The 16,814-nt window shown below is 41.5% G+C and overlaps 1 protein-coding gene across 1 annotated transcript in view; it reads left to right on the top strand.

Moving 5' to 3' along the window:
• Positions 1-16,814, top strand: part of calcrla (calcitonin receptor-like a) — a 41,861-nt gene that overhangs the window by 14,271 nt on the left and 10,776 nt on the right. Inside the window, exons 2-10 of the mRNA XM_036139641.1 lie at positions 7,584-7,690; positions 8,908-9,061; positions 10,714-10,824; positions 11,233-11,345; positions 12,809-12,900; positions 12,985-13,111; positions 14,432-14,585; positions 14,676-14,736; positions 14,873-14,939. Of these exons, the coding sequence (XP_035995534.1) occupies positions 7,616-7,690; positions 8,908-9,061; positions 10,714-10,824; positions 11,233-11,345; positions 12,809-12,900; positions 12,985-13,111; positions 14,432-14,585; positions 14,676-14,736; positions 14,873-14,939 (954 nt within the window). The 5' untranslated portion in view covers positions 7,584-7,615. The remainder of the gene's footprint in view (positions 1-7,583; positions 7,691-8,907; positions 9,062-10,713; positions 10,825-11,232; positions 11,346-12,808; positions 12,901-12,984; positions 13,112-14,431; positions 14,586-14,675; positions 14,737-14,872; positions 14,940-16,814) is intronic.

Raw genomic sequence — 16,814 nt, 5'->3', positions numbered from 1 at the left:
GAGTACATCGTGTTTGTTTGTGCGTTTTGTTCCCTGCTTCCTTCTTTAAAAGAAAAAAAAATCCTACAATCTTGAAGGATCTTCTAAATAAGGAATGTTTTAGGTACAGCATGTTGCTTTTGTCCTGCACGCTCCCCCTGTTCTTACACTTTTCTAAACCAAGCTTTCTTCATAAAACAACTAGACGAGCTAACACCTAATGAATGCAGCTCTATGGATGGAAATGTAAGTGTTTGCCACATTTCACCTTTGACCACTTCTGTTTAGATCATCTTGCAGTTTGTATGATTATTAAGAACAACTGAAACGTTTTCAATCTCAATGAAAAAGTAAAAAGAAATAATAGATAAACCATCTTAATCTAATAATGGAATCAGTGTTTAAACTTGATTATTATTATTAATAATAATAATCAGAGGAATGGAATAAACAAAGAACAAACATTTTTTTCCATAGCTCTAAATTAAATGGAAATAATGAACGTTCAGAACATCATTATTAAACTAAATAAAGTCTGATGGCCACCCGGAGGTTATTTGCTTTACAGAAATCCCAAGGAAACGGTCTCCGGCTTTTTTCTGATTCTAATCTGACTCTAAGGGACGTTAGGAAAGAGGACCCAGGTCTGTGTTTACACCATCTGCCCTCATCCATTTTAACGGCCGGCAGAACAACATCCAGGACCGTCTTTAGGTCCAGCTGCAAACATGTCGCTCAGACGAGGCATCCTAGGACCTTCAGCCGAAGGGTGGTCCAGGAATCCTCTCTGCTCTCTGTTTGGTGGAGGGGAACCTCAGCAGCTCTTTGACTCAGCTTTTAGGTCATCTCTCTGATTATGCAATACTGGACCTCTTTCTGCAGGTTCAGTTCAGGTCTTCTGGGTCTTACTGAGGCGGCTGGTTGGTTTGACCAATCAGAGAGGGAAGCCTTCATTTCTTGTAATTTTGATGATTATGGCTTATAGATATTGAAAATCCAAAATTATGTCTAGACTATACAGTTAGGCCCAGAAATATTTGGACAGTGACACAATCTTCATGATTTGGGCTCTGCTTGCCACCATGTTGGATTTATAATGAAACAACTACAATGTAATTAAATGCACACTTTAAGGTTTAATTCAAAGGGTTAAACAAAAATACATGATTATACATGTAACGATTGTAGCTATTTTTATACAAACGCTCCTCATTTCAAGGGCTCAAAAGTAATCAGACAAATAAACATAACCCTAAGTAAAATGTTACTTTTCAATATTTTGTTGAGAATCCTTTGCAGGCAATGACTGCCTTAATTCTGGAACCCATAAGCACATATTGATTAAATAATTGTTTATGTTTTCATAAACAGCTAAAATAACAAAACTTATGTCACTGTCCAAATATCTCTGGGCTTAACTGTGTAACATAAAATGCAATATAAATTCAGAATCTATATACAGAGTTCACTTTCTGAAATGATTGGCATTAAATATTGTTTTTTTTTTTTTGATTTCTAACGTTTAGAGACGCACTTTTATATCTCATATCGACTCTTTAGGCAATGAAGGCTGAAACTCTTTAGCCTGGTCAGCCAGACTAACTTTTGCTTCTCTTCATTACGGCTGAACTTAGTCTGTTCGCTGTGTAGCAAAGATCTGAGTCTGGCTGGCCAGGCTAGAAACTCTTTATTTAAAGGATTCGTCAGTGATCATGTTTAGTGATAAAGGCTCAGAGTAGGGAGATACGCGTGAGAGTTAAGGCCTAAAATCTCCCTGTGTGAATAGGATGTTACCAGAATGGCTCAAAATATAAAGATAATTATGGTGCGTCATGAAAGAAGCCCCAACAACAGTGTGTTTGTGAACTAGTTTCCTTAATGCCGCTGCCTCCTGGGTAATCTTCTGCTGTTTATTGACACACTGATGATGACTGCTGGTCATATTTAATTAAACCAAGAACCCACAGCTTCCTTGCATCCAATATGTTTAAACAGCACGCAGAAATTCACAGGCTTTGCTCCTGTCCAGTGTCCAGTTTCATTTTTAGCCTGTCGAAACATTTTAACGTTTGCTGAGTGCAGCAAACGCCTCACGCAGACAACAAACTGCATGAAATATTCACTTTCACCTTTGCTCATTTGTTTTTTTTTCTCAGGATATTATAATGCATGTTTTACAAAATGTCTCTTAACTTTAATTTAACTCTAAAGAACACGTCATAGAATTAATATCACCTACCCAGTGAGTAGAAATAGAGGTTCACACTTTTACTGTAAACTTTCTGTAAGTGGACTCGGATAACAAAGTGGTCAGAACTGGGTTGAACTTGGATTCCTTGGCATCGGATGTCCTGAGGTTGCAGAGTGATGCTTACTGGCTGCTGGATTCCTCCCCAGGGAGCGCGGGGCAACACTTAATAAGGTCAGGCAGGGATCTGGCAGCAGGTGAGAAGACGACAGATGTTGTGCAGACCCTGTTTACGCAGGGTAACTTTGTGCAGGAGAGCAGATGTAATGAGTGATGTCATGTTTTGTGTGAAGTTTACATGACTAACCACCTGAGTGAAACTCTCTGAGGTACTCCAGATAATAACGGGCCACCCACAGTTCACGCGCAGATCAATAATGGAGCTGCTGTGCCTCGGTGGAGGTCAGCCGCTCGGCTTTCAGCTGCAGTCAGGGCATAAAAACATAGATAACATGGTTTAACAAAAAGGTTTCTGTTGTTATGTATGCAACCCTTCTTAAACTGGCCGAAATGTGAAAGACCCAAAGAGAGTAGTGCTTAATTTTAGAGTGGATTTAACAAATAAAAAAATGTGAGGAGTGCAGCTCCCCTTTTCTCAGGTCTCAGGTTTCTTGTGGGCGCAGGAGTTAGGGAGTTCATCCTGGAACTGGCAGGTTGCCGGTTCGATCCGCCGCTCTGACCGCCTCAATCGTTGTGTCCTTGGGCAAGACACTTTACCTGCATTGCCTGTTGGTGGTGGTCAGAGGGCCGGTGTATGGCAGCCATGCTTCTATCAGTCTGCCCCAGTGCAGCTGTGGCAAACAAAGCGCATCACTGTCAGGGTGTGAATGGGTAAACGACTGACTGTAGTGTGAAGCGCTTTGGGGCCGTCGGACTTGATAAAGCGCTATAAAAGTAAATTTTACCATCGTAAAGGGACCAAGGAACCAGAGGACAGAGCTCTGTTCAGTTCATCTTCTGGACATGGAGAGAAGATGGACCACCTGCTGACCTACGAAGAGATAAATGGTCACCTAGGCTGACAGGCTGGATAGGAAGAGCAACTTTCTCTCAGTTGTGGCTTTTCTTCTTGCCACTCTTCCAGACTTGTCAGATTTAAGGAGTGTACAGCTCATAGCTCTTCAGGGGACACATCCTCCCACCTGAGCTGTGGATCTCTGCAGCTCCCCCAGCATCACCATGGTCCTCTTGTCTGTGTCGCTAATGCATTTTCACTTGTATGGGGCACAGCAAACATCTGGGAGAAGGTGCTCTGCTCACACGAGACCAAAATGTTACCTTGTTCCTGTGTGCAAAACATTGTGTGGATGAAAACACAGCAAGTCACAGCACCCCCTCGGTGAAACATGGTGGAGGCAGCATCATGCTGCTGGGTGCTATTCTTCAGCAGGAACAGGAAAGCTGGTCAGAGGTGATGTGAAGATGTACGGAACTAAACCCTGGACCATCCTGGAGGTAAACCTGTTAGAGGCTGGATGAGACCTGAGACTGGGGTGGAGGTTCACCTCCCAACAGGAGAACCACCCTGAACAAGCAGCCAGAGATGTTATGGGACGGTTTAGACCAAAGCAGATTTATGTGTTAGAATGGCCTTGTCAAAGTCCAGACCTAAATCCAGCTGAAAATCTGCGGCAAAACTACTGATCAGAGAGACTCTCCCTCCAGTCTGACTGGGGTTGAGCTGTTTTACGAAAAACAACAGAGAAAAAATGTTAAAGGAGGGTTGAAGCGTTCCCTAAAAGACCGGCCGTTGGACATGGACAGGAAGGTGGTTCTACAAGGTGCTGACTCAGTGGGTTGAATAACATTTTACACAATTTCAAACTTTTTTTTCCACTGATTTTCCTCAATTAAAAACCAAGTCACTGTTCTGGCCACATAAATCCCTGATGAAACACACAGAATGTGGATGAGTCCTCTCGTGAACGTCACTTCTTTATGGAGTTGTGCAATGGTGACAGCACCCATTCACCAGAGAAACGGGCTTCATTCCTACAGGGTTTGCCAAAACAACGAGTTTAGAGTTTAAAGCAACATTTGGGCTTGTGCTCCCACTCAACATGAACTGGTTTGAATGAGCCGCCTGTGAAAAAGAGAAGGAAATCTAGTTTCATTAAGAAGACTGACGTGGATGTGAGTAATTAGGGTAGGTGGACCACAGCGATTGTAACTGTTGGGAAAGTATTCTCTGACGTCTGTTGCTTTCTGACGGGACACATCCTCTGTGTCACATATGAAAAACAGGCCGGGCCAAGAAACAGCTGGGGAACTTGGCAGGGTGGGCGCAGTGTGTTTGGGAAGTTTTGTTTTGTGTACTTCCATTCATGCGTGATGGTGCAGCTGACCTTCTAATGGCTGTTTCCAATTTGCAGATCCCAGTTGTGTTTTACAGCCCCTCTCTCCTGGGGGAGCCCCTCCTCACCGGGTAAGGCTGCCTCTCTGACGGCGGGTCAGATTCATCTGCGGCGCGTTGTTGGGCTAATAACCCCCTGCTTGCTTCGCATTTATTCTCCTGTGCTCGCCCTGTTTCAGCCGGAGAATGTTGATTTGTTAACCAAACAGTGAAAATTAGAGCTTGCTTGTTGCCAGGGTTTGTAAAGGACTAGAATCTCACATTGGCTGGTGCTGTTGGTATCAATAGAAATCGACCTTTTATACTGTTGGGAGATTGTTTTCCTCAAACCATGTAGACTCAGCTTTATGTTTAATGTTTCTTCTGGATCTTTGGTTGACATTCTATCCATGAAACGTTATACCTGTGATTCAGTTACAGCTACGGTCCATGCTATCTATAGCCGTGTGTTAGGGGATACTGTACAAACAGGAAACAGTCGCAGATATGTTTTAACTGAACAGATACCCTCCATATGAAGAGTATCGCTGCTCTTTAGTGTTTGAAATGAACACCAGCTGGCTACCACCATGACCGTTATTGGCCCTCTATACGCTGAGCATGATTTGGTGAGTGAGTGTCCAGAACCAGCAGCAGATGTCCGTCAGCTCACTGTGTGAAGATGGCAACGGCTAGCCTGGAACAATAGCAGCTGGTGGGACAGCGTAACAATTGAGTGGTTAGGAAAATAGACCAACTGTACGCTTTATGCCATATTGTTAGAGATACAAATGGCAAGCAAGGCGCTTTAGGTCTTGGCTTCAAACAGAGCTTTATTAATGTTGGCTCACAGTGTCATTGGTCCACCACATAAACACTGTGGGTTGTGTATTTTATGCAGTCTATGGTCACGCTTCCATGCAAATTTAAAACATTTGCAGACACTACACCTCCCTGTTCATTTTGGAACTGACCAAAATATAGAGATTCTTGCTTATAAATAGATAATATTGAAATTTTACTTTTACAGAGTCAAAATATGCAACATTGCTGTGTGAGAAATCTTAGCTGAGGAAGAAAAATATGCCGTTCCTATCAGTTCCTCTCCTTAAATGATGAATCCAGCATGCTCCAGGTCTGTTTATTGGGACATCTTTTTACCTTTCTCATTGGCTCCTTTCGTGCACTGACCTAGCCTGCAAAGCTGAATTCTCACAGTATTTGTGGCCTGGCATACCAGTTTATTGTAGCAGTGGGCGGTATGGAAAAAATCCTATCGTGATATTTTTTTATATCGGTCAGTGTCAATATATATCACAAATTAAACAAATCACTAGTTTTTGTCAATCTTTAATGTTCTCTGGTACGAGAAGTAATATTTGAAGACAGATGGTTATTTTTTATGTAAAAAATTTACCTCACAAATGACTACTGCATCATTATTTTTCAGCAACCGCTCAAAATATATTCTGCATTTCTATGACCTTTTGAGCAAAGATAAAATTTCTGTAATGACTGGTGTGTTAGAAGCTTCACTTCAACACAAGGATTTCCTGCACTTCTTTAAGATACGATACTGGCTGCTCATTAGTGACTCATAAATATATACATTTTAAAAAGTTTACTTTTCATTTTGAGTATTTGTAACTTATTATAATCTCCTTTATTTTAGTTAGGATAGCCTGATTAATTTTTTTTCCGTTATTGGTCATGTTTTCAATAAAGTGAAAAAAGTTAAAATGGTCGTTAAAATCTTTGATCCACTTTTAGTGTTCTTAATCTTCTGGGTATGTTCACAAACTGAAAAGAAAGAGTGCAATAAGAACAAAAACACATTTGTGATGCCAAAAATGACCAGTTGGCACTTTACTGTGTTTTGTCTGACTTTGTTCTGTTAGTTTGGTGAAGATTGAGTTTTTTTTGCATCTAGTAGAATTTAGTAGAATTGACTGGCACTGTTAAAGTTATTGTGAGCCACTACTCTTGGTATTGAGAAACAAATTAAAGGAGGAAATTCAACCCTTTGCTGATTTTTCCAGTTTTCACAATATTTCACACATTACAACTGTGGTAGTCTAAGACTGTAGTAAAAATATCAAATAAAAATATCAGTATTTACATCAGTAAATTATGTACACAATGAAATAATTCAATGTGTAAATAATTCATTAAAACTTAAGATTCACAAGCTGCTGCAATCAGAAATAATGCATTTTCATTCATTTAGAATTTAATTTTATTCGTATATTTAAGTAAATATAGATGTTGTTTTTCATTGTTATTATTTTATTTGACATATTTAATTGCTGTACAGGAACATAATACAGTGGTTTTATTTAACCGTAACCTGGTTCTGATTACGTTATAAATCAGTGTGAAAATCCTGACTGAATAAGTAATAATTTAATTAAATGGAAGAAAACCAGAGAGCCACAGTGCAGTGCTGCTACCTGCATCAACATATTAACTTGTGGAGGAGATTAGTTCTTCCAGAGGGAGATGTTTGAATTCTGGTTCCTCTGCTGCTTGCGGCCTTGGAGCCCCAGTCCAGCCAACCCTCCAGAGCAAGGGAAGGGTGTAAACAGATGATTTAGAGCTCCTGTCACGTTTTAGGTTTGGCCACAGCATGCTGATGATGTGTGGCTTCTAAAGTACAGCAGAGCAGCCAAAACATGAGTTCTTTTCAGGAAGTATTTGTTGTTTGAATCAGTGTTCCAACAACCTGCTCTTTATCCTCGGTTGTTCTACTTCTGAAACGGTAATTTTTGGGTGAGCCACATGATAAATGCAGTTATTACTGTTCTCTCCCAATCGATCTCGATTTCCCCAGTATTATAATGCATTCATGTGCCTGTTGTTTAAGTCCTGATACATAATTTTTGTTTTTGATTATGTAAATATTGACTGGCCTTGGTTTTCTGGAAAAAAGAAACACGGTTTCTTAGTTAAAATTATATAAAGCAATATTTAGCATAAATAGGAGATCAGTGAAGCAACTTTTCTTTTTGTTTGTGTCTGTTTCAGGTCTGAAGCTGGTCAATCATTACCTGAGCGACATGGCTGAGAGGAAGCTGAACGGCTTCAGGTGGAGCTGGATGTTCACACTTGTGCTTTTCTGCAATTTAACAAAGGTAGAACAATACACACACACCATATACATTTCTACTCAAAAGTGTCCATCCACTCATCAGAGGCAGGAAGCTTATATTACTTTGGGCTTTTAATTATTTATTTGAGCTGTTTTTTCCTTGGTGGATTCATTATACAAAATACAAAAGCAATGATTTTAGGGACTGGAAAGTGGTTCACAAATTTGAATTTGTATATACGGTGTCTCAAATAACCCTGAAATAATTAAAAGAATTCTCAGCAATCCATTTTAAAGGGAATGGTTTTACCGTTTCTGTTACCACAGCTACATGACAACGCTTTCATTTTGCTCTCCGTGCTAGTAGAAATATCAAAAACAGTGTCATTTCCCTGCCACACCACTAGTTGGCAGTATGTTCATTGAAACTCAACAGCATGCCCATGCATACAAACACTCCGTGCTTAAAAGTGCCAAAGCTTCCCCATACAGGCAGAGACTTGGTTGTGTACACGATAAGGGAGACGGTTTTGGGAGGGATACAAACTGGAACCAGCTGTCAAATCGGGCCGTTTCCAGTGAAAACAGGCGCCGTTGTGGTGTAGACAAACAGTAGAAACGCAACAAAACTTTTTCATCAACAGGCGTCATGCAAACAGGGCGTACCTCTCCCCAGGTCAAGTAAATAGAAAAGAAATGAAAGGCCTTTACAACGTGTCAATGGTATGCTGTCACCCACAGTAATCTGATAAATATTTCCTAAGAAGTTTCTCCTGGACCGCACATCAGCCAGCTTCTGGCGTCACTCTGGATTATATCTGAGCTGTCCTCTTAACAGAACAGATAGAGTCCATTTCCAAATAGGACTTTTTCTGGGAACAGGCCTGAGGTTTTCTGTATGTTGTTTACCTTTGAGTGAGTTCGTACTGCCTTTTCCCACCCACTTTGCTGCTGGTGCAGTTCAATTCCCCCACTGTGGCCCATTAAAGGACATCTCCATTCTATTCTTGGATCTTCACTTGGTTTCCTGAACTTTACCATTCCCATTAAATATTGCTCAGCCCTATGAGTGCTGTGGAGTCGTTCCCTTTTATGGTGCAGCGACAGACTTGCAGCTGGACTCAATCTTCACCGAGTCAACAGGGTTTGGTCTGGTCAAGTTAAGATGATGCGCAGTCTTAGCAACACTTATAAACACACTTTTTGAGTTGAAGGTACGTATCAACCTGTGTGCATAATGTTGTAACACTTTGTTTTCAGTTTCTGGTGAGAGCCAGCATGGAGGTTAATGAAAGCCAGCAGCAGCATCCAAACAACGTCTACCATGACATCGGAATCACCAGGAACAAGATAGTGACGGCCCAGTTTGAGTGCTACCAGAAGATAATGAAGGACAACACGAACGGCAGACAAGGTGGCTTTGATGTTTCCTGTTTCTCATGCTCACTTCACTTCAGTTCACTTCATGTACAGTATAAACCGCCAAATGACTTAAGGCTCATTTAAGGTAAAAAGTTAACACTCTTTGCAAAATTAGAAAACGGCATTTTGTTTTTCGTACCATTTAGACGGAGTGATATTAGACTAGCATGGTGTGAAAATCTGACAGAATTGGTGGTTATGTCTGAAGTTACTGTGTTAGAACTCCTAAAAAATGGGCAAGATAGAAATCGGACCTTTTTATTTTCTGAGTTTTTACACATCAATCAACAAAATAAATGTATCTGAGAAGGTTTAAGAAGAAAAGCTGTCATTGGTATGTGGCTAGGTCAAAATGAAGCTCTCCTGAGGCTTTCCTGCTCTGTGGGGGTCAGGATCTACAAAAAAAGGGAATGATCCATGCGGAACCAGCAACACAGTCATGGACAACCAAAGCCCATTGATGCATGTTGAGCCAAGTCTGGGCTGCATGGTCCAAACCAATGGATGAGGTACTAGAGTTCAGATTGCTGAAAAAGTTGATCCTTTCTGATCGAAAGGTGTCACAATAGAGGTCAGCATCAGAACTGGACCACAGAGTTATGGATGAAGGTGGTCTGGACTAATGAGTGATACTTAGTTTAACTCATATGGATGGCCAGGTGTGTGTGTGTGTGTGTGTGTGTGTTGCTTACCTGGCCGGGTTTCTCTCAGAAAATGGGCTAATCCTGGCGGTAGGTGTCATGGCGGGTTTCGGGAGGGGCTTGCGGAACCGTGTGGGTGTGTTGGCGGAATGTGGAAACGCGAGGGGCGTTGCGTCATACAGCTCGAAGGAGGGGCGCAACATGGACGTGTGCGTGGAGCTAGTAACAGCTTGCAGGTTGGCTTATTTAGACCGGGAGGTTTTCTCCCTGACGGGTACTTCACTGACCGTTTTATGTTGCTCTCAAACATTAAGGCATTTAAAATACACAAACGATGCTTGGCCTGGTGGGGGGACGAGTAAAGCATGGCGGCCCACCAGACTTATAATACGGTGGGGAAACCCTGCCTGGGGAACATGAAGCACCAATGTGCACTATGGGAGGAAGTCGAGTCCACAGAAGTAGCATGATTGTTTGGACTTCATTCTGATGGGAAACCATAGGTTCTTCCATTTAGGTGGTTGTTACTTTAACATACCTACTATTAGGGTTATTGTAGACCTGTGGCTTTCAACGTCTCCTGCCACAGAACAAACATGGGTCAGAAACAGAGAAGCACATCAACCAGTCGGAAGTGATGGCTTGACCTTCAGGCTCTCAGACCAATATCCAATAAATATCTGCTACACAAACAACTTGCGACCCATCAAGCCCCAACTCCAGCTTCCAGAAGTCGGAGTTGGATCTGATGCTGGCATCTTGGTGCTTAATATCCCAGAACACCTTCAGGACTCTATGGAGTCCATGCCTGGCTGGGTCAGGGCTGTTTTGGCCTACACCCTACTACGCAGGTGGTCATAACATTGGCAAGTTATGGACACATAACTTTCATGTTGCTAACATTGGTAAAATGTTGGTCATAACATTTTCAGTGATTGTATTTTCTTTAAACAAACCAGCCCATTAAAGCATGTCCAACTTAGAAATGTCTCTGTGATTTTAGACTCCATGTGTAACCGGACCTGGGATGGATGGCTGTGTTGGGATGACACTCACGCCGGAGTTACGTCGGAGCAGCAATGCCCAGACTACTTCCAGGATTTTGATCCTTCTGGTGAGATCTGATGGTTTAAGCTGAAGAAAACAACAATGTTCTGTCTAGAGTTTGGACAACCACGACCAAAATAAGTTAAAATACCACAAAACTCCAGGACATGTTGTCTAGCAGGCTGAATACTGATTTCAAAGTATTTGATTTGAACATTAGGCAGACATGAAACTCCTAAAACTTGATTGGTTTAGAAAATGTGGTTTGAATGCTTGAGTTCCCTCCCTTTATTTCTTTCAGCGTCTTTAAAGTCTCTTAAAGTCCTCTAAAGAGACCCAGGTTGCTGTGTCGACTTATTGACTTTGCAGCAATCCCTTTATTCCATTTTCCTGGTCAAGCATATGGTGACAGTGGAAAGTAACCCACACTCTTTTCACAGAAAAAAAAACAAATCTTTTTTTCCCCTTTTTACAGAAATGGTGACAAAGATTTGCACAGAAAGTGGTCAGTGGTTTGTGCATCCTGAGAGCAACCGGACGTGGAGCAACTACACCCGCTGCACTGAGCACACCAATGAAGGCATCGTGGTATGTGGCTTCACCCTAAAGGCCGTCTTCACTCAAAGCATTAAAGAACGGACCTTTTGTGTCTCAGATGATGCTAAAAAGCTTACAAATGTTGCACCAGAACACCAATCTGGCCTTTAGCTCATAATAGTTCCATGTCCAAAATCAAGAAATACGATAATAGTGTTAAAGAAACAAAAACCGAGTACAATGGAGCAGAAACTTGCCAAACACAGGCAATGATAGACAACACAATCTCCACTGAGCCCAAACTAGTAAGAGGATAGTTAGAAGGTTTCTAGGATAAGGAGGAGGAAATCAGGAGAACGGTCTGAGAGGAGGAGATAGGAGACTTAACAAACCAGCTACCTTAGCAGGAGTTTAAAAGTGTTGAGCTCCGTCTACCTGTAATTGAAAACAACTTGTTTCAAATCCCTAAAATTCTGGTGGCTTTCATATGGATGTAATTTCTGTTCCAGTTCAGACCAGCATTGTTACTGTGATGCCAACAAGTGCGTCATCAGAAAGCTTTTTTTTTTATCAGAGAGCTGTGTAGATATTCTTAAAGTCTTACTTAATCTGTATTTTTAGTTGCCACATAATATTTTGTGATTTAGTTTTTTTTTAACTGCTTAAATTTAATAACAAAAGTTCTGCCAGTTGCCCTTCAAAGTTCCCTGTGTCCAGTGGTAGCCTTCCCTGTGATACCTGTACGTATGTCTGTACCTTTAAGTCAGTCGAGCTTTCTGTGTGCCCTGTTTCCGTCCCTGCGGTGGCATCAACTGCATTGTCTTCTGTTTTGGTCGGTTGAGGGGAAATCCACCCGCTCTGCCTGTTTACTAACAAGAAACTCGCCAATTTCCTGCGTGCAATGATCTTTGCTTTCCTGTTGCCAACAAGCAGCCACACATTCCACATGTTCCGGTTAAAAAGGCTTTTTTTTTTTTTTTCTAAAAATAAATGCCCTGTTCAGTTACTGGAAAGATACACCACGGCTACCCTCACCCTCCAGTAAGTTGATATAAAGCGGCTACACGCACGGTGTCCTGCAACTGCTCTGGCTACAACTAAAAGGATTTCACCAAGCAGCAAAAAAACCCAAAACAAAACAAAGCTCATTGTGGTCTTCATGTCGGTAAATACGCTCCCAGTAAAAGAGGTGCACCCACGCTTCAAAACTGCGCTTTGCTGGTTTCTCTGAGGCCCAATGAATTAATAAATTCAGCAAGTTGCAATTTAGTTATGTAATTATGCAAAAAGCTACCTGCTCCATCCAAGCCGTGTTGGAAAGGTCAGGAAAGTCCTGCACAGCATGGCTGGTATTTATCGGTGGTAATGAGGCCATACTGGTCGATGCGAAATACGGTTGCAAAAATGTCGCTGCTGCAGGGTTTGTTGCCTCACAAGATGAAGAGTTTTTGGCGCTTACATAGACGGAGCAAATTTGGTTGCATGAGATCTCTCTTTTTTTTTTTTCGTTCCAGACTGCGATGAATCATTTCTACTTAACCCTCATAGGACACGGACTCTCACTCATCTCCCTTCTTATCTCACTGGCTATATTCTTCCATTTCAAGTAAGTCCCTGACCTGCTTTAAGTTTAAATGTTATTCATCAATGCTCATCTGAGTGGGTAAAAACATCTCCATTCTTCTTGCAGAAGTCTGAGTTGCCAAAGGATTACCCTTCACAAGAACCTCTTCTTCTCTTTTGTCCTGAACTCTGTGATCACCATTATTTGGCTGACTGCGGTGGCAAACAACCGGGAGCTGGTGCAAAGGAATCCAGTGAGTTCGTTATTTGGCTCCAACCCATCTTCGCTGTTTATTGTTATGTCAGTTTGCACTGTTTCATAAGTCTATGACTAAAAAAAAAAAAAAAAGTGATGGCGTACACTGTACCAAAGGGTAAGATTTAAGTTTTTATTTGAAACAAGTTGTTTATATTTTTTTATATATAGGAAAATAGATCTGAAAAGTCGGTGTCCAGCATAAAAACACATCAACAAGCCGTTCTGCTGTCAACAACCGCACTTAATTATGTCGGGAGAAGCAGCAGCATACACTGTGGTATGTGTAGGTGAGACAGGGAAGCTGAAGCATAAAGCTTGAGAAAAAAACTCAAAATCTAGTTTACGATGATGTTAGACCTAGTTTACCCAGAGAGGTCTTGGCTCATGGGCTATAACCTTTTTAATTTGCCTGCAAGCTGAATTCTCATGGTGTCTGTGCGTTCACAAACACACGAGAATCCATGTTGTATCGCTCAGGCTTCAGCCGTTTGTGTCTGAACCAAAAATTTGTGGTTTAAGGCGAGACATACCGCTGTGACAAACACAAGAGCGGCTGAACTCACAGCCGAACCAACACAAACATGGCAGCGCAGGAGGATGCATGCGTAGCTGCTGCTACAATGTCTGTTTTGTAAGAATCCACAGTTTCTTCTTTGACTAGTAGAGCAGCGAGAAGTGCCTTGACGAGCTCACCTTCTTGTAGTTTCTCACAGCGCCTGCTGCTCATGTTTTAATTTGATACCCTGATTGGCTAAAACCAACCTTTGGTAGGCAGTAGGGCTGGATGATAATTCAATAATGATATATATCGATCGATAGACGTAAAAAGGACCAATAAAAAGTTCAATAGAAAGTTTTCCTTCCTTTAGTATTGTTGTAGGTCGATTACATCCTCCCAACCAATCACAAACACAGACCCAGGAATGCTCCGCCCCCTTCTAAGGGTTCAGAGTGCACATGTCCTTTTTCTTTTTTAAAAACTTGTAGTTTTGGTAAAAAGTTGCTTGAATAAAGGTTTGAGTTTGAATTCAGTGTATCTAAAAATAGGTCGCTAAGCGAAATCGTCAGGGCTGCATTATTAACTAATGTGTTATTACACATAATAATACAGTAAGGCCATGGAGTCTCATTATTTTCTGTATAGTTTTATAAATTAAACAGTCGCCTTTTATAGAACAGAATTTCCTTCTATATTTCGAACAAAGTAACTAAACAGCTGATTTTCACCATGTGTGGCTCATAAACTCACTCGTTTCTCGCAGCCGGCATGTTTGACGTTGCTGTGTTCTCATGTGCATGTTTTGTGTTTCTGCAGGTGAGTTGTAAAGTGTCCCAGTTTATTCACCTGTACCTGTTTGGCTGTAATTACTTCTGGATGCTCTGTGAGGGGATTTACCTGCACACTCTCATCGTCGTGGCCGTCTTTGCTGAGAAGCAGCACTTGATGTGGTATTATCTGCTAGGCTGGGGTAAGTGGGGGGGAACGATCCGTAAAAATGACCGAATACAAACACAATTACAGATCTGTGAGATTATTCAGTGTGAACTCATTTTTTCAGGCTTTCCTCTTATTCCTGCTTCCATACATGCTATTGCTCGGAGTTACTACTACAACGACAAGTGAGTAAATACAAGTAACAGAAGTGTGCGACATGACAAGTCTTTGTGCAGAACTGTTGTAAATAACCGTCTCTATAATGAGTCCCGCGTTGTGCTGATGTTGTTGCACAAACTTCTCTTTTCTATTTCTCTGTAGCTGTTGGATTAGCTCCAAAACGTCGCTGCTCTACATCATCCACGGTCCCATATGTGCAGCTCTCTTGGTAAGACGGCTTAGATGAAATCAGTCTGTTGGCGCGCTCGCGCTAACCTGATCCGTTCCATGTTTTCTCTGGGCACACCGGTTTTATTGCACAACGAGCAGAGCAATCTGTTTCTGGCCCCTTCTGAGCGAACGACATGGGGGAGCCCCCCCACAAGACGGACGCAGTTTCAAACGTGTTTGATTGTGTTGCTCTTGTGAAATCAAGTCATCTGCCCTCTGAGGATCCGCTCACTGCCCCCAGGCCTGTTTGGGTTTCTAAGAATTTACACAATCAGAACAACAGGACAGATTTCAGAGGAAATGGCTCCATCAGGCCTCTGTCTGTCCAATAACATTACATTCATAAAAACCTGCAAATAGTCTTTATTTCTTAATAATTTACCTCCAAATAGTGATATGTTCTTATAGCATTTCAAAGGGGTCTTTATAATGATTTTGTTGAAGGTTTGGGTATTTTTCTTTAGACTTTACGTGCAACTCTTACCTGACCATGACAGAATATTGGACACTGTCCTTCAGTAATTAATACTGGAGAAAAGCATTGTGAAGGTCACAATCAGGTTCTGTGATCACTTTTACGGGGGGAACCCCTTCTTAGTGCAGTGTGTGTTTGCAGCTTTCCGCTACATAAAGGTGAGACACGTTTATGTCTCTGCCACCACAAGGCAGTCCAGCACATTAAAGGGACAGCACAGAGAAAATAACACAGCATAAAAGCATTGCCTGAAAGAAAAAAGACATTAGGTAAATGTTTTAAACAGTTCAATAGTCAGATTCACTCGTTAAAAGTTGCATCAAACTGAAAAAATCTGTCCTGATTTAAATGATAAAGGTCTCTGCACATCTCAGCTTATCATGGCATAGAAACTAAACGCTGCCTCACCTTGTTTGGTTCTGGTTCTGGAAACACTGGGTAAGCAGGTCTCTGAACACCTGAGTGGTCTGCATGGTTCATACCCGACACACAACTCTGGACTGTATTTCATCCCTAGACCAGGTAGCAGACGTTTAAAACCTATTTTTATACAAACATGGTGCCAATGCAGGGATTTGGCAGTGGTGGGGTAAGGCAAGGCAAGGCAAGGCAAATTTATTTATATAGCACAATTCAGTACAAAGACAATGCAAAGTGCTTTACATGATTAAAATATAGCAAAATAAAACAGAATAAGAGCAAGTAGGAATAAAATATAGAAAGAAAATAGAACAAAAAACTGGTGATTCAGTTAACTAGGACAGTTGAAGGCAATTTTAAACAAATGTGTTTTTAATCTTGATTTAAAAGAACTCAGGCTTTCCGCACTTTTACAGTTTTCTGGAAGTTTGTTCCAGATAATTGGAGCATAGGAACTAAATGCTGCTTCTCCGTGTTTAGTTCTGGTTCTAGGTATGCAGAGTAGGCTGGAGCCAGAAGACCTTAATGGTCTGGATGGTTTATACGCTGATAACAAGTCTGTGATGTATTTAGGAGCTAAGCCATTTAAGGATTTATAGACTAACAGAAGTATTTTAAAGTCTATTCTCTGAGATATAGGGAGCCAGTGTAAGGACTTTAGAACTGGGGTTATGTGCTCTACTTTCTTAGTCTTAGTGAGGACGCGGGCAGCAGCGTTCTGGATCAGCTGCAGCTGTCTGATCCACTTTTTAGGCAGACCTGTAAAAACACCGTTGCAGTAATCAATTCTACTAAAAATAAACGCATGGATTAGTTTTTCTAGATCCTGCTGAGACATCAGTCCTTTAATCCTAGAAATGTTCTTCAAGTGATAGAAAGCCGACCTTGTAACTGTCTTTAGATGCTTTTGAAGGTTCAGGTCTGAGTCCATCACTACACCCAGGTTGCGGGCCTGATTAGTGGTTTTTAGCTGAAGCG

The sequence above is a fragment of the Fundulus heteroclitus genome, chromosome 7 (genome assembly GCF_011125445.2).
Source record: "Fundulus heteroclitus isolate FHET01 chromosome 7, MU-UCD_Fhet_4.1, whole genome shotgun sequence".
NCBI classification, from domain to species: domain Eukaryota; kingdom Metazoa; phylum Chordata; class Actinopteri; order Cyprinodontiformes; family Fundulidae; genus Fundulus; species Fundulus heteroclitus.
The sequence above is the reverse complement of the archived record's forward strand: the minus strand, read 5'-3'. Positions and strand labels throughout refer to the sequence as shown.